The sequence below is a fragment of the Ovis aries genome, chromosome 8, assembly GCF_016772045.2.
Source record: "Ovis aries strain OAR_USU_Benz2616 breed Rambouillet chromosome 8, ARS-UI_Ramb_v3.0, whole genome shotgun sequence".
In the NCBI taxonomy this organism is placed as follows: domain Eukaryota; kingdom Metazoa; phylum Chordata; class Mammalia; order Artiodactyla; family Bovidae; genus Ovis; species Ovis aries.
Window position 1 is genome coordinate 10,345,850 of NC_056061.1, and position 27,914 is coordinate 10,373,763.

Below are 27,914 nucleotides of genomic sequence, written 5' to 3' on the forward strand. Positions count from 1 at the left end.
TTTGCTTTGTCTTATTAACCACGTTCTAGTATAAAAATGGTGTCACTTCTCTGTCAGAGGCTTGGTAATGTCTTACAGCCAGTTTCTCCCACTTACCTTCACTAAGAGGAGTAAAGAAAACTGAGGCCTGGCCCATGCATCCTTGTAAGTACTTGTAGCACAGGCATCTCCACCTCAGTACAGAGCAGAGGTCCACAGCCTCACAGTCACCCCTCTGAGTTCCCGCTGATGTTAACTCAAGAGGTAAGTATACAAGAACTGCTTTGAAGACTCTGCCATGAGAAAAACTGGTTGTATTTATATTAAGTCTTCTCCACCCTGCCCAGTTGTATCAGCAGTGGTGACTACCAGGACTGCAAAATGACATCATGGGGAGGTAACATCGATGGAAAAAACATCACAGGAGTTGGTAATAAATAAGCTTTAATTTTCTAGCAGCCTTCATGAAATTTTCCTTGCATATATTATAAAGTTAATGACTGAATCATATACTTGAGCTCCAGTACTTTATATTAGTGTGATTAATATTACAGGTGAATTTAGTTTTATTTAAAAAAATGAAACTTAACAAATATAAGGCTTACCTATTTCTAAGAATGATTCTGGTAGTGTTTAAGAAAAACAATCAGATCTAGAAACAGTCCAGTAAGGTACACTGTAAACATTATTATAAATGTGTCTGAACCTGTCACAACAGTGGCAGTAGTAGTATTCTTCAGAACTTTTTTAAAAACTCTGGTTTCTAAAGGATATAAAAATTGTCCTCAGAAACCTCGTTGAGGTCTTTCTCCAATTCCTCCAGCCAGCTGAAACACTGCCAAGCTCACTTCATATGCAAGGCTGTCTGTGTTTTCCTGTAAGTTACATAAAAGGATATTAGATGAAAAAGACACAGCATCTACCAGGTTACCTGCAACTCCCAGGGAGGAAGCTTTCCAATTTTGTTTCACTTACAAATAATTCAAATGAGAACTTTTTTTCATCTTTCAGTAACAAATTACAATAGATAAGTGGAAAACAAGTCACATTCTTCTAAATCAGGTAAGTTCCTAGCTAACTTTATTTTATAATCTGATTTGATTATCATGTTAAAACTCTGAATAAATTCAGTAATAAGACATAACAATATGTCTCCGGTCAGTAATAGTGTGAAGAGTTATTGACTCTTTAGGCAGTAAGTTGTTAATGGCAAGAAGGCCACAATTGACCAAAAGCAGAAGTAACTGTTGAGGCCCCAGTTATCCTTTCCTCATGCACCAGGGATATTTGTTTACTGCATTCTGTAATGGCCTGAATTTCTGCAAAAAAGCTACAGCTACTATATAAATTGAAGAGATATCTTACTGAGGCTCTGGCCATCCCCCTGTAACTTTGCCTCAGCTGAAAAAAACACTTTTAAGTCTCTGATCCTATCAAGAAAAGAGACGCACACAGCAAGGCTGTCATTTAAAGGAAAATTTTTGAAAACCAAATTGAAAGCCTAGACACAAAGACAAATTTCAGGCAGCATGGGTGCAGTACCAGTGAGTTTAGAAATAAACTTCAAAGTAAGTCATTTTCATGAATTTCAGCAACAGGATGTTTTTAAATGAAGGAAAAAAGTATATTCCACTTTAGGATGCATAAGCTTAATTACTATGTGTCAAACTACGTATGTATTGGTATACTAAGTAGTATTCTTAGAGCAGTTAGAAATATGACCCTTTTAGGAAATATAGAATACATTACAAGAAGAATATCTGGGGGAGTTTTAGTCAACTATGTAACTACTACCGAAGAAAAAAGGCTCCATAAATCTCAGACATTAGAGATTCCAATAGCATTAAAATAGTTTTCTCTCCTGCTACCACCCTCCTCCACCACCTTTAGATTCTCACTGCACATCCCTTCAGTAGAACTGTCTCAGCCTACCTGCGAGTCTGCTTCTGCATAGACTCGGACTATGTCTTCTGTACCAGAGGGCCGGACAAAGGCGCGGGAAAGCCTGTACTTCTTCACCAGGTCATTGATGGCCTCCTGGAGTCCTGGAGGTTTAACTACTTGTCTTTCAGCATCCGTGGTGCTAATGACTTGCCTGTCTGCAACCTAGGCACAAGCATTTCATGTTTTTTTTTCTATATCATACTCCCTTTCTCAAGCTTTAACCCATTCAACATAATTCCCACCAAAAGATTATGGCTATTTAATGTCAGCAGCAACAGACCTACATTTCAGCTGATTGTACCACAAAGTACAGTACTGAGGTAGATTACCACAGACTGTCTTACAGTCACTACTAAAATAATGGCCAGTACTGTATGGCTTAGTCATTGAACAAATAATCTTAGGTATTTTTTAAAAAAGGGAATCATAAAAACCTCCTTAAAAAAAAAAAAAAAAACTTGAACAATCAGCAGTCATTTCTGTGAACTGTGGATTTAATATCTCTCTCTCAAAAATGTCTGTTGGGAACTGTGTAATCTGGTATATATCCATATAGAAAACGATCAGCAGTTTATCTAAAACGCCTTTAAAATTGTGTCCCTTTTAGCCCAGATTCTACTTCTCAGCATCCAGCCTCTGGAAGTACTGCGTGAACCAAGACTAATGCAGAGGAAGGACACATCTACACTTGGACCAACAAGCTATCCAGGGCTTGCTTCAAAATAATAGTGGGGATGTGGAGGACACTAGTTGAAGCTAGTGTAAAGGGGGTTCATTATTTTGTTCTCTCTTCACATCTTTAAAATTTAAAAAAAATAATAAAATCTTTTAAAGTGATACATATTTATAATAAAGTTGGAAACCAAATACTTCTAAATAACAGTAGAATGGTTAGGAGGGGATTCTGTAGTTTTTAAAGATGTGAGAAAATTCAATCTTTTCTATACAATACATATGTGTAAAATGAACTTAGTTTTTAGAAAGGGAGTGAACTGACTCACACCTTAACTTTGAGCTGTCTGTTTGGAAGGTCTGTATAGAGAGCGTCCCACTGCTGCACGGTCAGGCCCTTCAGAGCCAAGATGGCCTCAATCACCAGCATGTCGGAAATAGCATCACCAATTGTCTGCAAAATGCAAGAACACGAGCACGACGTTGATAAGAATGTCTTCTGTCTGAGAAAACCGTGTCCTGGCTGCCTCCTCCCCCCATGCTGCATGATGTCTGGGGTGGGTAAATGAACTACACTGAGGGACAGACCTCTATGGAAGGCAACAAGAAAAGGACTATAGAGAATACTAAGACCACCTGCCTTTAATCTCCTTGCTCATATGTAAAGTGAGGTTAGGCTGGATAACTCTTGAGGTTCCAGCGTTAACACTCTGTGAATCAACATTTTATTTATTGCTAGATCCCTTCTGAGATATTATGCCATGATGGTGGAAGGCCTGATGCATGGTAAAGTGGAGCTTTTGGTGGTAAAACACACCTAAAGCTGGATACTCTGCCATACTCTGCCACTGAGTAACTCTTTAAGGCTGTTGCTTCATTTATAAAACAGGAGTTATGACGCCGACTCTTCCTGTTATGCAAGGATTACACACTGAGGTATATGAACTGCCCATATGTGCAAGACTCTTAAATATAAGTTGTCGCATTCCACTGACCTATGATTTGCTCGTCCATTTCCACAGTCTCCACTCAGTCCCAATCATCTGACCCACAGATGTGCTTCATCAGACTTTTTTCTGAATTCCCTTGACAAGGTTGGTTTCAAAACATTATATATATGTATTTAGCCTCACAGATATACCTCATAGCTGAATCTGTTGACCTCAGCTGTAAACTAATCATTACTTGAAAATCTGAAGCACATAAATGTTCTGCCACTGCATTTCAGTTTAAATCTACACAGCTGCAAGGAAGCTGCCACAACTTTTCCACTTCGATGTTTGATACAGCACATGACCCTGTCTACCTTCTGACTGTGTAAGTAACCAAGAGTCCTGGAGGCGGGCATGGCAAGCCACTCCAGTCCTCTTGCCTGGAGAATCCCTGTGGATAGGAGCCTGATGGGCTACAGTCCATGGGGTTGCAAAGAGTCGGAGACGACCGAGCAGCTAAGCATAACCAAGAGTCCACCATCCCCCTGCAGTTCTCACCTGGTTAAACAAGTCAATTATACTTTCAAGCATCTTGGCAGCTTTCCTTTTCTCATCTTCTGATTCTTTTGCTAGTTGTTTTATCTTTGTTTCAGCAGCTTTACTGAACAGTACCTACAATAAAAGCATACCAAAAAAAAAAAAAAAATCACCAAACACTAACCATGCCCCAGTCAGTAAGTACGATCATCCCAACTAAACTACTTTTGAAACTCTCAGTGAGTCTGGAGAAACCAAGGGGATAAAAATGGCAGCTGTAGAATATATGAAATTAATGTAAGATCAAATCAGAACTCAGAAGGTATTATAGGATTATAAAACTGGGTTACCAAAATGTAAAGATTACCAAGAAAATAATCACCCTGGCAAAGGTGAATGCATATGGTGGGTGTATGATGTTGTCAGCCAGCTAAACCAGTTCTGGGCAACCAGCTTCCTTAAGCCTGATGTGTATTCATTCTACTTAGAAGAATATAATTCATTGCCATTAATACAGTTTTCTTGACTTAATTTTTAAGGACATAAGCTAAAGAAAAGTAGAAAAGAGGTTTGTCATACATACTACACTATGGCAAACGGTGCCATGGATACTCAATGCATGATATGCGTCGTGCTCCTGCGGACTCCTGCCGTTTTGAACTGCTTACCCACGTGGTTTAGTGCCTTCAGAGGCCCAGCACTTAAGAGGAGCAGCACAGTACACGCGGCCACTTGATGAAATACAAAGCTTGTTGGTAACCAAGATGCACTGGTCACTTCTTTTGTGGAACCATGGCCACTCCCATTCATTTACTCTTCACTAGGAGATCTGAGCAGATGCAACAAACACCCCTATTGGAAAGATCCCCTGGGGAAGGAAATGTCAACCCACTCCAGTGTTCTTGCCTGGAAAACTCCACGACTGAGGAGACTGGTAGGCTACAGTCCATGCGGTCACAAAGAGTCGGACACGACTGAGCAACTTCACTTTCACTTTCAGGCTTGTGAAAACTAAAATATTTACTAGTTCAAAAGCATTTACCAACCCTGCATAAGATCACTGAAGTTATATTTCAATGACATTTTCTAGTAACTTACTACTTTTCCTCTTATAGTCATGGCCTATTCAAGCTAATTTTGAAATAATGAGAATTATCTGACCTAGATAACATTTTCTGTTAACCATCTCAAATCCATTTATGAAATAAGGCTAGATATTAAAAAACATTTAATAAAACTTTTGAACCTTATGAATATACTACAGACATGTTAAAATGGTATCAGGATATGCAAATTATATCTCAAACTTTCATTCTCCCTCTGCTAAGAGTCATAAAAAATTTTAGATGCCTATTGCAAATTACTTTAAACTCATTTCTAGTTGCTTATAAGTTAGTCCTCAACCTTCTCACACTTTTGAAGAAAAATTTTAAATGATGTATAAATTGCCTAGTTGCAGGGGAATTAAGACCTACATATTTTCAAAGAAACTATATATATTATAGGAACAAATTAGTATTATCTCTTCACATTCCAAGAAAGATCATTACAATCTGAGAGCCACAGTTTCACAGAACATAAGAAAATATCAGCTATATCATTTCTATCACCATCCCAATCATTTCATCAAAGTGGAATATTACCGAATTCCATCTTTAGAAAAAAAAAAGTGCGAGCTAAAGGCAGGTCATTATTTATGAGAACTTACTGTGCCATGCCCATTTGCTTCAAAATAAACACCAATGTCAAACTCTTGAGCTTTGTGGTGCAAATGTTTAACACCAGTTTTGGTACAGTAGACAGGTACCTGAAACACATATTTATAAAACAACAGCAGTTAATCAGCAAATATTCACTGTGTACTTAACCAACCTTGATGGTGTGGTCACTCACCTTGAGCCAGATATCCTGGAGTGTGAAGTCAAGTGGGCCTTAGGAAATACAGGAACAAAGCTAGTGGTGGTTATGAAATTCCAGCTGAGCTATTTAAAATCCTAAAAGATGATAAGGTGCTGCACTCAATATACCAGCAAATTTGGAAAATTCTGTGTAGATCACAATAAACTGCAGAAAATTCTTAAAAAGATGGGAATACCAAACCATGTTACCTGCCTCCTGAGAAACCTGCACGCAGGTCAAGAAACAAGTGAACCAGATAAAGAACAACAGACTGGTTCAAAATTAGGAAAGGAGTACGTCAAGGCTGTATATTGTCCCCCTGCTTATATGACTTATATGCAGAGTATGTCGGCGAAAGAATCACAAGCTGGAATCAAGACTGCCAGAAGTATCAACAAACTCAGATACGCAGATGATACCATTCTAATGGCAGAAACCAAAGACAAACTAAAGAGCCTCTTGATGAGGATGAAAGAGGAGGGTGAAAAAGCTGGCTTACAACTCAACATTCACAAATAGATCATGGGAGAGAACAAGATGGCGGAGGAGTAGGTGGATGTGGAATACATCTCTCTCCACGGATACATCAGGGAAACACCTTCAGACACGGAAGTGCATGCAGAACACCAGCTGAGAGCAGATAGGAGGACCTGACCAGCAGAAAAGAATATATAGAACCACGCAAAACTCAGTAGGACGAAGGAAGTAGGGGAAAAACAGGAGTCTTAGTAAGACTGGACACGCCCTCAGTGGGTGGGGCAACTGAAGCAGAGGTCTGATCCTCACAGTGGGGCAACTGTCTGAGTCAGACAAGAAACAATTAAGGCTGAAAGTGAAATAGCTGATCTGTCACAGCCTAAATGGAATGAGAATCAGACAGTCTTTGCCAAAGCCATACTTAGCCAAGACAGGGACCCAGGTCCCCTGGAAGGCGCAATGGCTGGCAGCTGGGGATTAGGGGCTGTGGAGCAATCTCAGGGCAAGTGCTGCTGTGGACTGCAGAGAGATGGATCGAGGGGATGTCAGGGAGGAGACTGTGGCGGGAAATGCCTGTGGAGGAAAGCCAGGCAGCCATGGAAGCGAGGCGATACTGCTGAGTCATGCGTGGGGCGTGGAGCCATCACCGAGGCGCCTCTCCCCCCACACGCCAGCATCGGCAGCTGAACAATCAAGGCTGGCCCATCAAATGCCTAATGCACTGAACTACAGAGTAGGACCCCAGCCACGGGTGCCTCCCTCTATGTGCCTGACTTGCCCAACAACAGAGAAGGACCCAAGGCAAGAGAGCCCTCTAAGTGCCTGAATGGGTGAAGCTACAGAGAAAGACTGGCCAATGAGGCCTTCTGATCGCCAGCTGCAAGAGGCTCGCCAAAAGACGCTGAGACGGCCATAACTCCTACAGCGGAGGCAATCCACGTCCCTGCACATTTTGCACCACCAGGGGCCCTGCCAGCCAAGCAGTTGCGCCACCTTCACACCCAACTCACACTGGGACAGAGCTGCCACAGGCAAAACAAATCTGTGTCTGTGGACACAGGGTCACTTCAGTTGTGTCCAACCCTTTGCGACCCTGTAGACTGTGGTATGCCAAGCTTCTCTGTCAGGGAGGGGGGTTCTCCAGGCAATACTGGAGCATATTGGGCAGTACTGGTTGCCATACCCTTCTAGAGCACTGTATGTCCTGCTGCCCTAGCTGCCAACTCCCCTGAGTACCTGGTGCTGCCAGAACCCTGTGTCCCAAGCAGCTGAATGAACCGCCTCCACACCCGGCCCTCACGGGGCAAACCCAAATCCTCCAGGGCAGCCCCAGGAGCAAACCCCAGTGCACGACCCACACAGGCAGAGGTGGAAATAAAACCACAATTGAAACCCAGGGGCATGTGGCTGAGGAAGAAGACCTAAAACCTTCCCACCAGCTGTACAAGCTGCTGATTAAATCCAAACGATCAACTAGGCAGACTCTGGGTCCATGGAATATATAAAAGGATATTGAGAGCTCCCACGTAAGAAAAAGCACTAGTTCTGATGGCTGCAGACATTGGAAGCAAGAACACAGAGGAGCAGGACCAGATTAGAGTCTGAGCTGCCCCCACAGAAGGTCCAGAGATCAGCACAGTGTTGGAGGGCATCCTAGGGAGGTGAGGTGGGCTGTGACTCCCAGCGAAAGAAAGGATTCTGACAGCAGTGACTCAAGAAAAACATTTACTATTCTTTATGCTTTGACTTGTTCTGTAGATTCTTTTGGATTTTGTCTTTCCTTCCCCCCTCCTCGTTGTCCATTTTATTGGCACGATGAAATCTAATTAAGCTTTTGAGCTCTTTCTTTTTTTCCTCAGTCACATTTTTTTGTTGTTATAAACCTCTGCCTATACCCTGAGGAAACCAAAATCAAAAAGGACACATGTATCCCATTGTTCATTGCAGCACTGTTTACAATAGTTAGAGCATGGAAGCAACCTAGATGTCCATCAACGGATGAATGGATAAAGAAGTCGTGGTACATACACACAATGGAATATTATCCAGCCATAAACAGGAACACCTTTGAGTCGCTTCTAATGAGGTAGATGAACCTAGAACCTATTATACAGAGTGAAGTAAGTCAGAAAGAGAAAGATAAATATTGTGTTCTAATGCATACATACGGAATCTAGAAAAATGGTCCTGAAGAATTTACTTACAGGGCAGCAATGGAGAAACAGACACAGAGAACAGACTTATGCACAAAGGGAGAGGGGAGGAGAGGGTGAGACATAAAGAGTAACATGGAAACTTACATTACCATATGTAAAGTAGATAGCCAAGGGGAATTTGCAGTGTGGCTCAGGAAACTCAAACAGGGGCTCTGTATCAACCTAGTAGGGTGGGATAGGGAGGGAGATGGGAGGGAAGTTCAAAAGGGAGAGAATATATGTATACCTATGGCTGATTCAGGGTGACGTTTGACAGAAAACAGCAAGATTCTGTAAAGCAATTATCCTTAAATAAAAAGTTTGAAAAAAAAAATCATGGCATGCAATTCTATCACTTCATGACAAACAGATGAGGGAAAAATGGAAACACTGACAGATTTTCTTTCCTTGGGCTCCAAAATCACTGTGGACGGTGACTGCTGCCATGAAATTAAAAGATGTTCTCTCCTTGGAAGAAAAGCTATGAAAAACCTAGACAGCATATTCAAAAGCAGAGACATCACTTTGCTGAGAAAAAGTCTGTGTAGTCAAAGCTACAGTTCTTCCAGTAGTTACATACAGATGTGAGAGCTGGACCATAAAGAAGGCTGAACACCAAAGAACTGATGCTTTCGAACTGTGGTGCTAGAGAAGACTCTTGAGAGTCCCATGGACAGCAAGGAGATCAGACCAGTCAATCTTAAAGGAAATCAATTCTGAATATTCACTGAAGGGACTGATGCTGAAACTGAAGGTCCAATACTTTGGCCACTTGATGAGAAGAGCCGATTCACTGGAAAAGACCCTGATGCTGGGAAAGATTGAGGGCAGAAGGAGAAGGGGGCGACAGAGGATGAAATAGTTGGATGGTATCACTACGTCAATGGACATGAGTTTAAGCAAACTCTGGGAGATGGTGAAGGACAGGGAAGCTTGGTGAGCTACAGTCCATGGGGTCGCAAAGAGTCGGACATGGCTTAGCAACTGAACCACCACCACCTACCATCCCAGGGAACAAAACTCCTGGAACTTAGTCCAGTGAGATTAAGCCATTAAAATACAAAGCCTAAGTGTTCCTGTGGGGGAGTGACTGCACAGCAGTACACAGCCCAGAGTAAAGAGGGGTGAGAGAGCTGAGGGGCCCCTTATAAAGAAAGATTCAAGCTGGGGGAGTGACCTGATCTGATCGTTTCAGAAAGCTGTTTAGCTACAGTGTGGAGAATGGCTTAAAACCAGGGTCTTCCAGCTTTTACTCTAAAGAGATAACTAATATTTCAGGCTTTGTAGGTCACGTGGTCTCCATCACAACTGCTTGATTCTGTCTCTGTAGTGAGAAAGCAGTCACAAGACCATATGAAAACGAGAGCGTGGCTGTATTCCCACGAAACTAGAAACAGCTGGCAGGTTCAATGTGGCCCAGAGGCCACTGTTTGCTAAGCTCTGGCTTAGGTTAGGTGGTTTCTATGGCTAATCCTAGTAAGAAATCAGTGACTGGAGTACTAACTGGGCAGCAAGTCTCGGGTGGATCTGCCAGAGAATGGTTAAGGAAAGACAGCAGCGAAACTGCAAAAGAGAGCAAGCTCAGACGGGCCTGGCATTTGATTGGGTTTAGGAGACTCGGGAATGGCTAGGGCTGAAAATATTTAATCTACAAGAGAATGTGTTGAGAAGAAGAGTTACCAATGTTCAGTTTCCTCAGCAGGGCATCTTACTATAAAAGCCATTTTTGAGACAAATTAAGAAAATACAGAATAACCCAAACACCAAGAATCTCTATGAAAGGCAGGCAAGTGCGCCCCGGATGGAGTACCTTGAGTGGGTTTACTGTAACCAAATATTTAAGGCATATATTTGCTGTAACCATATATTTAAGTCAGGGTACCAGGTAGTCACCTCCAGACATGTTTTATGTGGCCTAACCACTATTTCTTTTAAATGCTGAATCAGCTGCCAAGACTTCAAAGGTAGGAAATTCACACCAAAATTCAGATTTTCAGTTTCTCCTGAAGACTCTGACCAAAGGTGACAGCAGCTGGCCTGGCCACACCCTCCAAGTCTGTGCCCACCTGCTGGACTCATTCACTTCTCCTATCCAGATGCGAAAGGAACCTGACTCTGCCATTCCTGCTATAAAAAGATCGCCAGTCCAGGTTCGATGCAGGATACAGGATGCTTGGGGCTGGTGCACTGGGATGACCCAGAGGGATGGTACGGAGAGGGAGGTGGGAGGGGGGTTCAGGATGGGGAACACGGGTATACCCGTGGTGGATTCATGTTGATGCATGGCAAAACCAATACAATATTGTAAAAGCAATTAGCCTTCAATTAAAATAAATAAATTTAAATTTAAATAAATAAAGTAAAAAGAATGGGATGGCCACCAAAACTAGTGAAATGCAGGAATTTGACAAGGTGTAACACTGACGTTGGGAAATATCACACTAGCCAGGGAGAGAAAGAATTACTTTCTGCAGACCCAATTTGGGTCCTGCAGCCTCTGATTCTTAAAGCAGATGGGATGTACAAGGCAGAGTCACCTGGTGGATGCTGGGGAAATGATTAGAAACAAAATCTACCAACCCACAAAACATCTCCACAGAAGACTAAGACAGGTTCTGTTACCAAATAACCAATAAACCAGACTGTGATGCACATCACAGGCAATCCTCTGAAGACAGCGGCCCCCAACCTTTTTGGTAACGGGGCCAGTTTTGTGGAAGACAATTTCTCCACAGACCTGGGGGCGGGAAATGGTTTCGGGATGACTCAAGTGCATCACATTTACTGTGCACTTTCTACTACTGTCATCACAGCAGCTCCATCTCAGATCCCGGCGCTAGATCCTGAGGGTTGGGGACCCCTGGAAAGAGACTGCAAAGACAGAAAGCAATCCCACCCTTTTACACACCTCAAGATAACTCGTGACCAAGATCTCTCCTCAACCACATGAGAATCAGGCTCTTTTGAGCCTGAACAGGTCCTGTCCTCGGCCATGTCTCCAAGGACCCAGTTTTACAAAGAATCTTTTGCTCAATCACTTTAGCTGGAATCCCCTACTCTCCATATCAGCCCAAAGTCCCCACCCCGTACCATCTGACGACCCAGGCTGCTGTCAACAGAAGTCCTGTTACGTTGGTTTAGCCAGAACCCTCCCTGAGGTTCCTCTTGGCAATTTTCCATTCACCAACCCGCTCCCTGCCCCCATATCCTATTCCTTGGCTATAAAATCTCCACTTTTCCTGTTGTATCAGGAGTTGAGCCCAGTCTCTCCCCCTACAAAACCCCATGGCAGTCTATCTACAGAACAGGTCTGCTTCTCAGGAAGATTCTGCAGTACCTTTTGTCATGCGTGTGTGTGCATATTAGCCACTCAGCTGTGTCCAACTCTGAGATCCCATGAACTGCAGCCCACCAGGTTCCTCTGTCCATGGAATTTTCTGGGCAAGAATACCAGAATGGGTTGCCATTTCCTTCTCCAGGGGATCTTCCTGTCCCAGGAAATCGAACCTGGGTTTGCTGCATTGCAGGCAGATTCTTTAACATCTGAGCCACGAGGGTCTGTCGGAAAGCTGTGGCCACTGGGCTTGGCTAATTGTCCTTCTCCAAAGGAATGATACAATTTCTCACATCTCTCTGTCAAGCAGATGGGTGCCCGGCTCTAAGTGGTAAGGTGGTCAAACTTCCAGGAGGCTAAGTGTTCGGATGCTACCTTCCTTGATGTTTATGTTTCAAAGAGGTACTCTACGCCCTTATAGAAAAACCTTAACTGTAAAACTGGCCTATTTTGCCTTTCAAAAGATTGACATCACAAAAGGACAGAGAAAACATAAGCTTGCTAAATGAAACACTCTAGGAAAAGGGAGGAAGGAAAGTCTCTTTCCTTTTCTGCATTAGGGACAATTTAATTTTTCTTTGTTTGATTTCTAGTTACCTTTAAGTGCAGTTTCCCTGGTGGTTCAGACAGTAAAGAATCTGTCTGCAATGTAGGAGACCTGGGTTCAATCCCTGGGTCAGGCAGATCCCCTGCAGAAGGGAATGGCAACTCACTTCAGTATTCTTGCCTGGAGAATCCTATGGACAGAGGAACCTGGCAGGCTACTTGCCCATGAAGTTGCAGAGAGTCAGACACCACTGAACGACTGACACTTTCACCTTCTACCCTTCGGTAGACAAGCTCAGTTCCATGCATTTCAATCTATTCATTTTTATGAGGGCATTATTTTCCTCACAGAAATACCCCACAATAAAAGGTAATGATGAAGAAGGTACAACAAATGGAAAATGTTCAATACCTTCATAACTTCTTCCAGGTACCGTGTTGAGCTTCCATTGGCATATGCAGTTTGTACAACACCGAGACTCAAACCATCTCCAATCTAGAAAAAAACAAGGACAATTACCTTGCCATCAAAGGCAAAGACCCTACGAAAGCAAACCTATAAACAGAGTTCTAAAGGATAACAAAATTATCGGCCAGTCCGGCCATCACTCAAGTTTTATGCAATAAACAACTCACAGAAAATTCACATGTATGCCAGGAAAAAACCTAAGTACTTTTTTGAGTATTATTGAAAGCAATTCTACAAGGAACTCCTTTCAATCACCGGATTTCCTTTATATTACCCCACAGATTACATGAGGACTCATTCTTAGTGCTGTATATTCTGCAGGTTTGGACAAATGTATGAGAACACGTCTCCATGTTTACAGTGGGTACTTTCAGCCCTGAAAAGTCCTCTGTGGTCCATCTGTTTATCCTTCAGCATTCACTTCTCCCCACCGCCTTGAAACTGCTGATCTTTTAAATGTCACCATAGTTTTTGTGTTTTTGGTGTTTTTTTTTGCACAGTATCCTATAGTTGGACCCACAGTGATATACACAGCCCTTTCAGTTTGACTTATTTCACTTAGAAATATGCATTCACGTTTCCTCCATGTCTTTTCATGGCTTGATAGCTTTTTTTTTTTTACCGTTGAATAATACTCCTTTGTCTGGATGAACCAAAGTTTTTTCACCCTATGAAGGACATCTCAGTTGCTAAAGAATCCTTTTTAGAGAAACCTGTCATTTCTTGATCTCTTCAGTTTTTAATAAAAATACACACTGAATTCTTAAAGTATACCTTTTCCATATTATGATAATTATCATTACATTTTATAGTTAAAGCTAATCTGAGATTTCCGCAAGAGCATAACATAATAAACCTCATGTCACTAAAGGTTATCATAATCATAGCAAATAAATCCCTCAGAGGAGACTTTCTGTATAAACTCAAGGCTCTGGGGAATGATGTTCATGGAACCCTCATTAAAATGTCAGTTACCAACTTCCCTGGTGGTCTAGTGGTTAAGACCACGATTCCACTGCAGAGGGTGTGGGTTCAATCCCTGGTTGGGGAACTAAGATACCACATGCCCCACAGTTAGGCCAAAAAAGAAAAAAGGCAGCTATGAAGAAACCAGAACTTTGTAAAGCTCCAAATCATGAAGCTCTCTGCCAGTATAAAAGAGAAAAGACTACTCCCTTTGGGTTCCAAATCCAGAGCCCTAACATTGAAATGACTGGAATGACCATTTCTTTTTGTATTTTCTGGCCACAGATGTGAGGAACTCCCCACAAATCATGCCTCTGAGACGTTCAAGCAACTGCCTGATACCACACAATTTCCCCAGTGTGTCTGTGTGAAAGGGTGGTCAGCCCCAGCACCGTACCTCCAACAGGAGCTCTTTGAGGAAACTGCTAATGAGGGTGGCTATCTTGTCTCCGTCTATGAGATGAAACTGACCGTCTGCATCATGGTAGTAGTAAACGATCCTGTCTGCATCTCCATCGAAGGAACAGCATCTTTCATTGGCCCTCATTTCAATTCCTAGCACCGAGAATAAATCAAAACACGTTTCGGTCTAAGAAAGGGGGATAAAATTTAATGTAAAAAGTTTTAGATTTTTCTCTCACACTAGTTACAGAGGGAAATTTTTTTTTCCCATTAAGTACTGATTAGAAGTGACCCTCTGTGTTTATACAGAAGTATGTCCACTATGACATTTCAAGAGGTGTTTAAAATTATCTTTCCAGGACTTCAGCAATATTAAACATGTGCTAGGTCAAGAGTGAGCCTGTCCTTAAGATTTAAAAAAATCAAATTTCAGCTGAACAAAGTTTCTCCCAATTTGTGAACTGGAGCCCAGTTAAAAGGAAAAACTGTCTCTGTACCTGCAGATAAAGAACCATTTCTATTCTTATGTGACCAAGCAGAGGGTATAATCAAATATAAGTAACTGGAGTATTTTGTCAATGAGGAAAATCCTGATCATTCCTCCTGTCTGAAGCTCTACATAAACATATATTGTTTTTGAACATGAACAGAGATAACTGTTCAAAATCAAGGGAAGAGAATTCATTTAAATGGAAATAAAACATAAAGAAAAACACCCTTCCAAATAAAACCATTATCTTAACCTTTAAATAGTAAACAGGTTTACTAGTATTTTTACACAGTAAGTTCTTTCACAGTAAAGTGAAAAAAGAGCACTCAAAATCTATCTAAGCTGAAACCCTATATGATACTAAAATAAAATTCCCTTCTACAAGCCAGTGGTTTGGCAACACAGATTGCCACATAGTGCTTTGAAAGCTATAGGTATTAAATTGAATTCAATTTCCCTTGTACTACATACTATATCCTTAAATAATCAGCAGCAGATACAGTATGTACTTAAATCCTGAAAAAAGTGATTTTCATTTGTTTATATCAGTAACAAGAAACACTGGTATTTCAGAGCAAAAAAAATTACAACCAGTGAGATTAATGTCTTGTGTAATTTGCATAGCTTACTGAAACCTGAGCAACCATCACATCAGATTTTAGATAACATTACTGTTCCTTTACCACAAGAGATGGACAGCAGCAAATGGACAAATCCACCCAAGACCTACAGAATCAGACCCCCTGGGGTAGAGCCCAGGAAATCTACATGCTCACCAGCCTTCCAGGTGATTCTTATGTCTGCTAAAGCTTAAGAATCACTGCTCCAAAATCCCACGTCCTGATTTTGCTTTTTCCACTGGCTTTCCTGCCCCCTGTGAAGAGTCACAAGACTCTCAGGGCCGAGAGCAGCCATGTTCTGCGTGTCATTGCATGGCAACGGCAAGCGGACAGGGCCCAGATGTCTAACAGCAGCGGGGCCAGGACAGCTGCATGACTCTCTCTTTGCCACCTCTGTTTGAGTGACTGGTTTCAGACAGAGCACTAGAAACACATTTTTCGCATACCCTGTGGAGGTTTCTGATGACTTTTCACAAAGTCGGCCCCACATAAATGGTTGAGTTTCCCTTTGGTCCCATCGTTGAACAGCTGAACGGACAGCCCCTGTGAGAAGTAGTGTCTCATCTCTGCCAGCTTCAGGGCGCCTATGCCGTTCGCACAGTCAACCCTGAGTGTTCTGCGGTCATCTCCGCTGCAGAAGGCCTGAAAAGGCAAAGAAACGGAAGAGCCACTTCAAGATACCAAAGTGAGGCATAAAGCACAGGTATGTGCACGTAAACAGCTGCCATTATTTCAGTTCACTTGTCTATTTTAAACCAGGAAACAAAAGGGTACACATGTTCATATGAAAACTGTAAAACACCAAAGTAAGATTTTTAAAACACCATTTTTTGGTCACAGATATTGGAAAAGTTTTACAGACCAAATACATTACAGAAATGAAGCTTTATTATAATTTAGCAAGGTCCCTTATTAGTCTGTATTCCATAGCAATCATTCAAATGTGGGCATGAGTATACAGATGAATGAGTAGCAATAATATCCGTCATTCTCTTCATAGTGTATTACACCACCAGGCAAGTGGAGTTTTTCCTGGCAGTCTCCTCTCCTACTCTCCCTCACCCCAAAATGTAAGTTCTATGAGAGCAAAGACTTGGTTTTGGTCAACAATTCCTGACAACAACATATGCTCGATATTGGCTGATCAAGTGAATTATATCCCTCAAATTTCTGTTCAGGCTTAGGAAGCTAATATACCTTGAAGACAGATTTTCTTAACAGTAGATGCTTCCAGTATGACGCCAACAGCACCTACAATAACTCTAAGAGCAAATTCATCTGCGTGAACACTTATGTAAACTGCAAGTTCATCACGCTTCTCATGCAGTGAGCTCAAAATGAGACAGGCTGGCACTTGAGACCCTTTGCTGCAGTGCTCGCACCTGGACAAAGTCTCCGCCAGCAACAAAATACAAAGAGAAGAGGGACTGAGAATAACTGCATGCAAGCAGTTGGGGCAAATTATGGGCAACAAGATACGAAAAACCACCCAAAGAAACCCAATTGCTACGAGAGCTGGGAGCAAAAGCTGGGCACTGTGCATGCCCCCTGCACGCAACACCAGCTAAGGGGTGGACAAATCACCTAAGCCCTCCTCTAGCCAGAAGCCTGGACACGCCTCTTCCCTCCAATGTAAGGAACCACCTTGGCCTCCCCTCAGCAAGCAAGCAAATCTGTGGGTTTTGCTCCCTTCTGTTGCAGCAGGGGCCCCAACAAAGCCCTGCCTGAATTTGTCTGGCCTCTTACCAATTTCTACTGATTAAGGAGGCCAAGAACCCTGGTTGGTAACAAGAACATACTATGTGCCTTGCCAAGTAAATGCCAACACAGAGTTAGCTGGCTGCAAGGGCCAGACCTTGCAGAACCTTGGAAAGAAAAAGGAGACAGGCCAAATTTTTGGAAAAAAAAGTGACAAATATTTAAATAAACTGTTCAATGATGTTCTTTTAAGCAACTGCTCAAACTCGAACCACACTGGAGAGATTCTGACCTGTTTGGTAAGTTCCACAAAGGCTGAGGACAGTTTCTGGTAGTAACCCTCTACGGTTGCCTTTCCATACTGGCCTTTGCTGTTTCGACAGAAGACCATGTAGTGCAGCTGGGGCGTCGTCAGCAAGCCATAATCTGTCACAGAGACACAAAAAGTCACTTCACACAGTTCTCAACAACGTGGAAGACTCATGCTGTGTCAATTTCAGGGTCATAAATCCTCTTTAAAAAAAGACATCTCAGAAAATACAAGAAACGCTGTTTTAAACCACCCAGAAATATGCATAAACATCCACTGAAGTCATTAAAACTACAGGTCATGCTGTGATACTGTGATTTATACCAAGAATCATTCATTTGATCTGTCTCCATTTCTGGCAGAGCCTCCACAGAAAGGCATCTTTTGTTATGCTAATGAGGTAACTTTCAGAAGGCCCTTAGAAACCTTAGGGGTGGCTGGTTGCCTGGGAACCAACCACAGGATTAGAGAACTGAAATTTACAGACCTGCCTGCCCGCCTCCAACCTCCTCCCAAACTCCAGGGAAGGGAGAAAGGAGGGACAGGAAACTGAGTTCAACCAAAGCTCTGAATTCACCTTAGAACAAAGTTCAACTTAGTTCACCAAAGATCTAAGCAGCCATGCCTATGTAAGGAGGCCTCCATAAAAGCCCTAAAGGATGGGGTTCCAGGACGGGGAGCCAGTGGGGACTGAGGGGCCCAGGGCGCACTGATGCCCCATGCCCCTCCCCACATGAATCTCCACCATCTGGCCGTTCCCGGGCTACACTCCGCATAATAAACTGGTGCACTAGAAGTCGAATGCTTCCCCGAGTTCTATGAGCCTATCTAAACAAATTAATCGGCCTAAGGAGAGGGTGGTCAGGAGCCCAGGTGAGGGCATCTGAAGGCGGGGAGGAGCAAGGATTGAGGCACTGAGCCCTGCATGCCTGGGATGTGGCTGCCAGGTGGATGGAGTCAGAATGAACTGTTTGGTGGTGGAAGGGGACACACTGGACACATACTCAGTTCTAAAAGAAATACGAACTACTAATGACAGCTAAACCAGTCATCTGGTATAGATCGGCGGCAACGTACAAAAGTAATAACTGGGTTCTGTTTTCGTAACATTATAAACCACATAATTCAGATGAACCCTCCTTTTAGAAACAACCAAAACTGAAAGATAAAAGACTTTTATCTCTTTTCAAAAAGAACTGCAGTACCAATTAGGCCAGAGTTAAGTAAGAGAGAATTCCAGGATGCAAGATAAGCAAAGCCAGTTTTGCTCTGAGGGCACTCATCTAAACTAGGAGTTGAGCAATGGTTCTCTGTGTAGAAGGTCCATGCTGATCTAAGACATGCAACTCAGCAGAAGTGCCTGAAGCCCCAAAGGCCTATTCTTCAAACCAGAATTCACATCACACACCCCAAGGTTCACTGCAGCACTATTTACAACAGCCAAGACACGAAGCAAACTAGACGTCCACTGACACAGGAATGCCTAAAGAAGACGCAGTACATGTTACACTGGGTCATTGTTCAGCCAGAGAGAAGGCTGAATGGTGCCATTTACAGCAACATGGATGGACCTAGAGATGATCAGACCAGGAGAAGTAAGCAAAGACAAGCATCATACGACATCACTCACATGCAGAATCCAACTTTAAAAAAAGGATACAAATGAACTTATTTACAAAACAGAAACAGACTCTCAGACTTCCAAAACAAGCTTATTGTGCCCAAGGGGAAACATGGAGGGGAGGGATAAATTAAGAGGTTGGGATTAACATATATACACGACTATATACAAAACAGATAGTCAACAAGGACCTCCTGTGCAGCACAGGGAACTCTACTCAATATTCTATAATAACGTACATGGGAAAAGAATCTGCAGAAGAACGGACATGTGTATAACTGAATCACTTTCTGTGCATCTGAAACTGAATGCTGCAAATCAATTATACTCCTATATAAAGTGGATGTGAGGGCTGGACTATAAGGAAAGCTGAGCACCGAAGAATTGATGCTTTTCAACTGCGGTGTTGGAAAAAGACTCTTGAGAGTCCCTTGGACTGCAAGATCAAACCAGTCCATCCTAAAGGAGATCAGTCCTGAATACTCACTGGAAGGACTGATGCTGAAGCTGAAGCTCCAATACTTTGTCCACCTGATGCGCAGAACCAACCCATCTGAAAAGACCCTGATGCTGGGAAAGATTGAGGACAGGAGGAGAAGGGGACGACAGAGGGTGAGATGGTTGGATGGCATCACCGACTCAATGGACATGAGTCTGAGTAAGCTCTAGGAGTTGCTCAACAGGGAAGCCTGCCATGCTGCAGTCCATGGGGTCGTAAAGAGTCGGACACGACTGAACTGAAATAAAATAAAAATTAAATTTTTTAAAAGAAGGACTATTCAGTGCAGAGCTTCCCAGGTGGCTCAGTGGTAAAGAATCTACCTGCAATGTATGAGAGGAAGGTTCGATCCCTGGGTCGGGAAGATCCGCTGGAGGAGGAAATGGCAGCCCACTCCAGTATTCTTGCCTGGAAGACCCAAAGGACAGAGGAGCCTGGCGGCCTACAGTCTATGGGGTTGCAAAAGAGTCGGACACAACTTGGCAACTAAACAACAATTCTTCAGGGCAAGACTGAGTCAGGAGTAAGCCCCCAGGGCCTACTCCCCAGAAAGCTGACTTGGCACCAAACAGAGCAGAGGGGAAAGTCCATACCTGACGAGCTGTCACCACAAGTACAGGCCTCCAGGGACTCCCAGCCCAGAGGCACATAACCACAGGGATCCAGAAGAATGCTGTCATCAAAGAACCTTATCACCCACCAGCCTGGTAGTACCCCAAGCAAATGCAAACACTAAACCCCACCAGGGCAATACACCTTCATCGTAAAACTCAAAATTGTCCCACAGATAATTCTCCCAGAAAACAAATAGCTAAACACACAAGAAAGGGACTATGAGTTAGAAGCAAGAGAAACAGCGAAAGTGGACCAGGATCCAATAAATACACTGTGACAAAATTTGTCAGTGGTCTTCAAAGCCAAGCACAAGAGTCTGGATGGAAGGCCAACGGTCACTTTAGGTTCTTGAGCACTGCAGCTGTGTAACAGATATTTGGCTCTGGTACAAGGATTAGATGCGAGAAGGTGGAAGAGCTTTAAAAAAAAAAAAAAAAAGTGGGTAAAAGCTCAGACCAGCTCAGTGGCAGTGCATAAGGAGAGACAAACAACAGTCCAGAGACACACACTGAAGGCTGAAACAAGTGGATTTTGTGACCAGTATCAAAATTACAAAATAAACATTTACGAAATGACAGTGACTCAATAAAAACATCACCATCCATTCAACAGATCAACCCAGAAACCTAGCAGCCATTCTTCGCACCTCTAACCTCACCATGAATCACAAAAATCCTTTAACGTCGTTACTAATCTCACCGTTTCCCGGTTTTCTCACTAGCAAGTCTTGCATGAGTCTACTACCTAGTCTCCTAGCTGGTTTCTCTTCCTTTCCGAGACCAACTCCCTCCTCTCTCCAAACCACAGCCAGAGGGACTGGCTTAAAGTGAAAATGTGATGCCATTCGCTGGCATAAACTCCTTCAGTGGACTCCCACCATACTGAAAGTAAAACCCCAATTCTCCCCGCGACTTGTAAGGCTTAGAATGACCCGGCCCCTGCTCACCTCCCTAACCCTATCTTCTAGTAGCTTCTCCCAGTCTCCCTGAGCTGAAGCCACATCAACCACCTTTGTTTCCTGACATACACTAAGTGGAAGAGAGCAATGAGCAAAAGATGTTAGTTTGTTTTTAAATTACTCTCCAATTTTTCTAGGTTCAAACGCTAGAACACTGATGGTTCTAGAGTTAGAAGGACAGAGCTGGAAAGGTCAACCATTCTGCGGATGGCAGGAAGAACGCGATTTGGGGCAGGGTGAACCTGGGGGAGTGGGCAGCCACCTACGTGGAAACATGACTCAAACCAGTGCTTTCAAAACCACCTACTGGACATCCCTGGTGGTCTGTGGTTGGCAGCCCACCTGCCAACGCAGGGGATGGTCAAGGAGGATTCCACATGCCACGGGGCAACTGAGCCCGAGAGCCGAGACCACTGAAGCCCGAGTGCCTTGAGCCTATGCTTGGCAACAAGAGAAGGCGCCGCAATGAGAAGCCTGCTCATCGCAACCAGAGAGCAGCCCCCACTTGCTGCAACTAGAGAAAGCCCGCATGCAGCAACGAAGACCCAGTGCAGCCGAAAATTTAAAAAAAATTTTAATGATTGAAAAAAAAAAAACAAAACCCTGCCAGCAGGTCAGGGAATCTACTTAGTGAGACCCAGTCAGCATTTCTCCATTTTTTAATGAAACAGATGAACACAAGTCACGGAGGATGGTAAGCGCTGTTCTCTGAAAATTCTGTTTCAGTTATTCACACAAGCACACTAGACACATGTCATGATACAAGACGGGCTTCTTCCTACAGGCTGAGCTATGCTATGAAACACACTCCTGGAGGGCTCTACATAGCAGGTAGTCAAAACTGTTCGATGAACTAATAAGTGAATGAACAAAAGAGTATTTGCAGCTGGAGCTATGGCAACAAGGATGCTCATTCAGAAATGAGGCAGAATGAAAGCAGGAAGTGAGGAAAGCCCATATTAGGAGACAGAAAAGGATCCTGCAGACAGGACAGTTTGGAACAGTGGCTGAAGAAGTAGGGGAAAAAGAGGGATAAGAGATCAACTGAAATAAAAAATTTCAAATATCAGTTCTGAGAGTTATTCTTAGATCACAAATCTCTTTGAGTATCTGACAAAAGCTACAGCTCCTCTCTCTAGACAAGCGCTTGTGCAGGTAACATGGTGCACTGTACCCAGAGGTCCACAGGGTCCGGCAGCTTAAACAGTCCCTGGGGAGGCCCAGGCCCCAGGTGAATTCCTGCTTTCTAGCAGATGAGTGTTGGCACAGACATTTTCCTGAAGGGGCAAGGACAGGTATTCACCGCCAGCAGGCTTCTTATAATCAGAAGAGCAAACAGAGAAGCAAACTAGGCAAGTCTGGAAGAGGCCAGGTTATTAAATGGGAACTGAGGGACACACGGAGGTTGAGAGGATCAAGAGAAGATGCTTTTAAATGAGAGCGATCTGACACTGGGAAAATTCACCTCCAAGCACAGTGGAGTCACTGCATTCACAAGATGCACAACCAGCGTGAGAAGAGGATTCCAGCCTGTTTCGCTGCGTTTAACTCTTCACTTGGTAAAACGGGAAAGATCATCTATCAGAACTTAAAAATCATGATCACAAGTCAGTCAAAGGTATTTTCCATCATTACCTGTCGCACTGCCTCCACATGTGATCAGCTATTAGAGAATACCTGCCTGATAGGAAGAACTCCCCAGAATGAGTATATCAAGTAACTTCAAGAGTTTTTATACCAGTATGTTCAGTCTTAATAAAGGAAGTCGTTTAAGATCAGCGCTGCCTATAGATCATCTCCTACAGCTGAAATATAACATGCATGTCCAGAAAATTTATTTTAATTTTTTAACTTAAAATGCTAGTAGTATTTAAGTATTTAAAATGCTACAAGTTTACTTATTTTCAAACTTTTCTAAATTAAATTATGCATTCACTTTGAGATTTTTTTTTTAAAGACTAATTTACAAATCAGAACAACTACATACCATGGAACTGACCTCCTAACACTGTCACACCGTCTATTACAGACTGTGACAGTTTCTCGCTGCTGGGCCTGGGAAAGAAAAGGAAGAAAACATTACATCTAATCCAAGAGCAACTGCGCTGCAAGTTCTGAAAGCAAATGCAGACATTCTACGTTACAAACTTCAGAATAGTAAGTCCACTGTAGTCAAACTAAACGAAACCTGCATAGCCCAAAAACTCTGAAAAGACACACAGGTAAAGTGTAAGCATTTTCCAGTGGCCTTTCTCAATATGTGTCTTGGAAAGAGTTTTGCCTTTTAAATAAATTTAGGAAATAGATATAAACTTTAACACTAATATAACTGTAACACTAATTACTCCTACACTCAAACACTTTTTCAAGTTTGATGGTAACAACACATTTACTGCTTGAAAACAGTAATGGTAAATACACACAGAGCGCGTGTAAGCCAAGGCTAGGTGTTACACCACCTAGGATAGAGAATCTACTTTTCATTTTAAAAAGTCAGAATAAATTATTTTTCTATCTGAAAATAAAGATCAATATACATACCTGCTTTATAGAACAAGATTTTCTATATCATTTAAACTAGTTAACAGGTGAGAGGAAAACACGTGGATGGATTTACTGTGAGATGATATCTGCTTCAGAACATAAACCACTTGGCTATTCATCACCTACAAACCCACAATCAGTGGTAACACATTAAGGGCAACACACTTAATGGGTAAGGGTAAAATGGTAAGGCATTTAGAGACTGAGTAGAAATTTGCTTTAGAACAAATCTCTGGCTAGAACCAGCTCTTATGCTAAAGAGAATGCTTCTGTTTCAAAGTACACTTTTAACCTAACATTTTACAGTGACACTTCTCTGTGAAAGAAGCCAAGAGCTGCTAAATGTGACAAACATGTAGAAATAATGCAGATGGTTAACGCTTTCCAACTAGCTCTAGCAGAAGAAAATGTGCGAGCCAACCATAACACAGGTCATAGTCTCCAAACACAGTAAAGTAATAATCACATGTTCTTACTCTGCAGCGGAAAGGTGCAAACCTACAGAAACAAAGGGATGGGAGACATTTGGGAAGTGCCTGTCTTGAGCCAGGAAACAGGTGTGTCGTCTATACTATCTTATGTAATCTTCAGGAAGGCCTGCGTGATGTAGGCTCACCATCAACACTACAGGCGAGCAAAGGTGCGCTCCAAAAGGTTAAGCGACTTGCTCAACTCATACAGTAAGCTTGAGAGTTGGGGCTCGGACACCAAGCCCAAGCCAGAGCAGTGACTTAACTCCTACGTCCTACTGAAAAGACCAGGAGGAACCTCTCAGGGTGGTTCCATTCCACCTGACTCTTTCCATTTGTCTCGAGTGCTAAAACTGATACAACCACTTATGTGGCATTCAAAAATCAGCTTTCACCCTGGCTCTGATGGGCACCTGGTATCTCTACCAATCACCACGAAGGCATCTTGGTGCAGATCCACGGCTGCCTTCTCGCTGATGTCCACCAACACTCTGGGCAAATGTTCTTCCTCAGCGTTTGCCAAGCAGGTAGCATGCTCCTCCCAGGATGCTGCCAACATTTCACCCAAAGGATCCACCAATTTTACACCATTGTCTTCCTAAAAAAAAATAAAAATAAAAAGTAATGTGCACAGTCATGAGGAAGCAAACCCAAGCTGTTTCTCCCCAAACAAAAGGCAGTGACGGCTAGGCAGTTTCCCCGGTGACCACGACTGAAGGCCAGGTGCTGGACCAGGTTCTGTACATGCATCACCTCAGCGAATCCTCACTGCATGTGTCATCAATCTAACTAATCCTCCTATGGTTACTCCAATCTCTGAGAAAACCGAGATTCAGAGCAAGTAATCTGCTTATGTTCATACAGCTAGGAAGTGTCAGTGCTGATATTAAAACATCAAGTCTATCTGACTCTTACACCCAACAGCTGCTGAGCCCCCCTAGCCTTTTAAAAGGCTGTCACCCGTGCATCCACCATCAGTTAACTGATGAGGCACAACTGCAGCAGAACCAGGGTCCCTGGAGACCCTTCTCCCTGCGGCTGCACTCAAAAGAACACACTGGAAGGGAAGAGCTCAAAATTGTCTGAAGACGTGCTTCTGGAATTAACAATAAATGTGGGGTTCTGCCTACACATCATTAAGCAAGTGTGGTGATTTAGACATTTAACACTTAACACATTTATAACAATCCGCATTTAGAAGCTGAATAAGCAACATCCTCTTGTTTTTCGGTGGGGGCGGCTGTGAGAGGAAGAGGTTACAATCCCTCACTAACCTGCTGATTTAGCTACAAAGGCAAAAGTCTTGTGTTCTAGCAACAGAACAGAAGCATATTATTTAAACAATGTTTTAGTGAGTTATAGGCCAGTACAGAATAAGATAATTAAGTTGTGTCAGAGGAATACTTTAAAAACTTGATTGTCATAAACCCTAGACTCATCAGGCCTGATCAATATCCTGTCCAATGTTCACCTCTGGATCCCTCAAGTCACATGTCCAGCTGTTCACTCAGAACAAGAGACTATTCCCTAGCTATAGAAAAGCTGTCTGAAAATTTTCAAAGTGTGATAAGTCTTTTCAAAAATTTGTCCTCTCCCCTCCCCCAGTTTGCCTCCAATCTCTTCAATCTCTGCCACATTAACAGAGGCAACACTTTTTATTACTGATGCTGTCTCAATACAACTAAGTTATAAGGACATTGTGTTATTTCTCAATATGGACATACTCCAAAAAATGACTATCTCATCTCACTCTCTCCACAACTGTTAAAGAGTTGTGAGTGAAATGACCACTTGTTAAGAAAAGTGCTTGTTCAAAACCAAAGGCACAGAACAAGGACAAAGCAAAGTACTAGAATTAGAACTTGAACTGGGGTCAAAGTGCTCAGAAACTAAAGTTTGGTCTTGGAAACATAAGCCTCTCTTACTGGAGCACTATATGCATTACCTCAGGATTGTGCGACGCTGTTACCATGACTCCTATGGCAGATTTTGTCTGCTTTGACCTCAGGACAGCTAATAATCCCATTCGAAACATGACATGATCAAGATGTTCTGCTTTCGTTCGAAATCCAGCAGTCCCATATTGAAGAATGAGCCCGTCAGGCTTGGCATGTAACACTGACTGCTTTGTAACGGCATCTAAATCCATGTCTGCAAAATAAAGGAATATTTTTCAGGTATAATAAGAAATCTTCCATGGACTATTTGCTTCAAAACCTGTCATCCCAAACTAATACATCTGCCTCATTCTGATCTTCCCCAAAGAGGCCTACGTTTGAGAGGGAAGAACAGTAGAATACATCCGTGGGTTAGCATTACCTGTTTTGTCCACTTCAGGACAGAAATCAGGCTGTCCCCAACAATTCCTGGACACAAGGCAAACTTTTAAACAGTCCACTTCCAACTAAACTGAAGATTCCACAGCACAACAAAAGATGCTGAATAATCACAGCACTCTTGAGAAGAACAAAGCTGGAGGCACCACACTCCTGATTTCAAAGTACACTACAGAGCTACAGTAATCAAAACAGTATGGCCTTGGTATAAAAAAAGATCAGTAGAATAGAACCAGAGCACCTAGAAATAAATCCACACATATGACCACTTACGATTCACAAAATCCTACATGATCAGGAATCACCTCATTTTATAAATGGGAAAACTGAATTCTGGGTCTAGCTTACTGCTGATGGACTGAGGCCTGAAGTCACATTCTCAAGTGGACCTAAGCTGCACATGCAAAACATCTGGGAAATCTGTGAAGTTCTGCTATTCCTCCCAGGCTACAGAGACTGATTCCCAAAGGAAAAGCAAAGGGGAAAAACCTCCCCTCCAAGACAGACCTCCACATACACCATGGGGTGGATTTTTGTATTTTCATGAGGATCCTGACGCCCTTCTAAATTAAGCTCTCATTAACAAGCAACATCTTCCTTTTACCTTTAAAGTCAAAGGTCAGCCTGTAGCCCACTAGACTTCCTTGTTTTCTTTATTGTCCTTCATTACTTCAATGAACAACAGTTATATGTTTTTGTTCAGCTGGAAAAAACTGGCATTTAGGAAGCTAATTTAGTTTGACCTAGAGTGGACAAATCTATTTTTCAAGCATGAAGACATTTCATTAAAAACTGACCAGTTGGCAATATACCATAATTATTCATAAGGGCGTAAACCTGTTTCATCCAAAAGTCTTTTTTAAAATAAAAAAGTCAAGATAAAATGCTTCCGTCATTTCAAGCGTTTTATGTCCTAAAACTACTTTTGATGAGTATGCAAAGGTTTTTATTGAAAGTACCGTCAAGTCCAAACTGCGACCACTCAAAAAAGCCTAGAACGATCCCCTTCCCTCTATTCAACCTTCAGCACCTGGTTAGTTCCCCTAACTCCTCGCCCCAGAATCTGCCCACGTTTCCTGGCACCCAGCCTTGAGGCCCGCACTGAGGTGATGGACGAGACCCCTTCCCCTAGCTCGACCCTCGGGCCCGAGCCTCCAGCCCGCTCACCAGCCCGGGGACGAGTAGGCGTGCCCCTCGCGGCCCGCAGCTCAGTCCGCCAGATGCCCACTAGCCTCTCGGGTGGCCGAACGCCCGCCCACCGCAACGTCCCGTTCTCGCCGCCAAGCCTCGGGGCCCAGCTCACCTCCGCCAAGACACTCCCCTCACCCTCACCGCACGGACCACCTTCCTCGCAGCAGCGCCGAGAACCGACTGCGGCGCTGAGAATCCGAAGACGTGGCT

The 27,914-nt window shown here is 43.0% G+C and overlaps 1 protein-coding gene across 1 annotated transcript; it reads right to left on the reverse strand.

Moving 5' to 3' along the window:
* Positions 1–406: 406 nt before the first annotated feature.
* On the reverse strand, positions 407–27,886 carry PGM3 (phosphoglucomutase 3). The gene is made up of 13 exons (XM_004011129.5): positions 27,817–27,886; positions 26,123–26,328; positions 24,591–24,775; positions 23,151–23,218; positions 17,453–17,586; positions 15,909–16,104; positions 14,348–14,505; positions 12,928–13,011; positions 5,773–5,871; positions 4,086–4,199; positions 2,927–3,049; positions 1,912–2,085; positions 407–854 (listed from the first exon to the last, which is right to left on the reverse strand). The coding sequence occupies exons 2-13, from the start codon at positions 26,324–26,326 to the stop codon at positions 765–767; spliced, it is 1,629 nt and encodes a 542-aa protein (XP_004011178.2). The 5' UTR covers positions 26,327–26,328; positions 27,817–27,886; the 3' UTR covers positions 407–764.
* Between the last annotated feature and the right edge of the window lie 28 nt (positions 27,887–27,914).

What these genes read in the sequence shown, in the direction of transcription:
- PGM3 (XM_004011129.5), bottom strand. Translation starts at nt 26,326, where the DNA reads ATGGATTTAGATGCCGTTACAAAGCAGTCAGTGTTACATGCCAAGCCT. An exon ending in AAGCAAATGGGCATGGCACA is followed by an intron (nt 4,200 to 5,772) that starts GTAAGTTCTCAT and finishes CTTTTATTGTAG; the next exon opens with GTACTGTTCAGTAAAGCTGC. An exon ending in ACAGACAGCTCAAAGTTAAG is followed by an intron (nt 2,086 to 2,926) that starts GTGTGAGTCAGT and finishes GCTTGTGCCTAG; the next exon opens with GTTGCAGACAGGCAAGTCAT.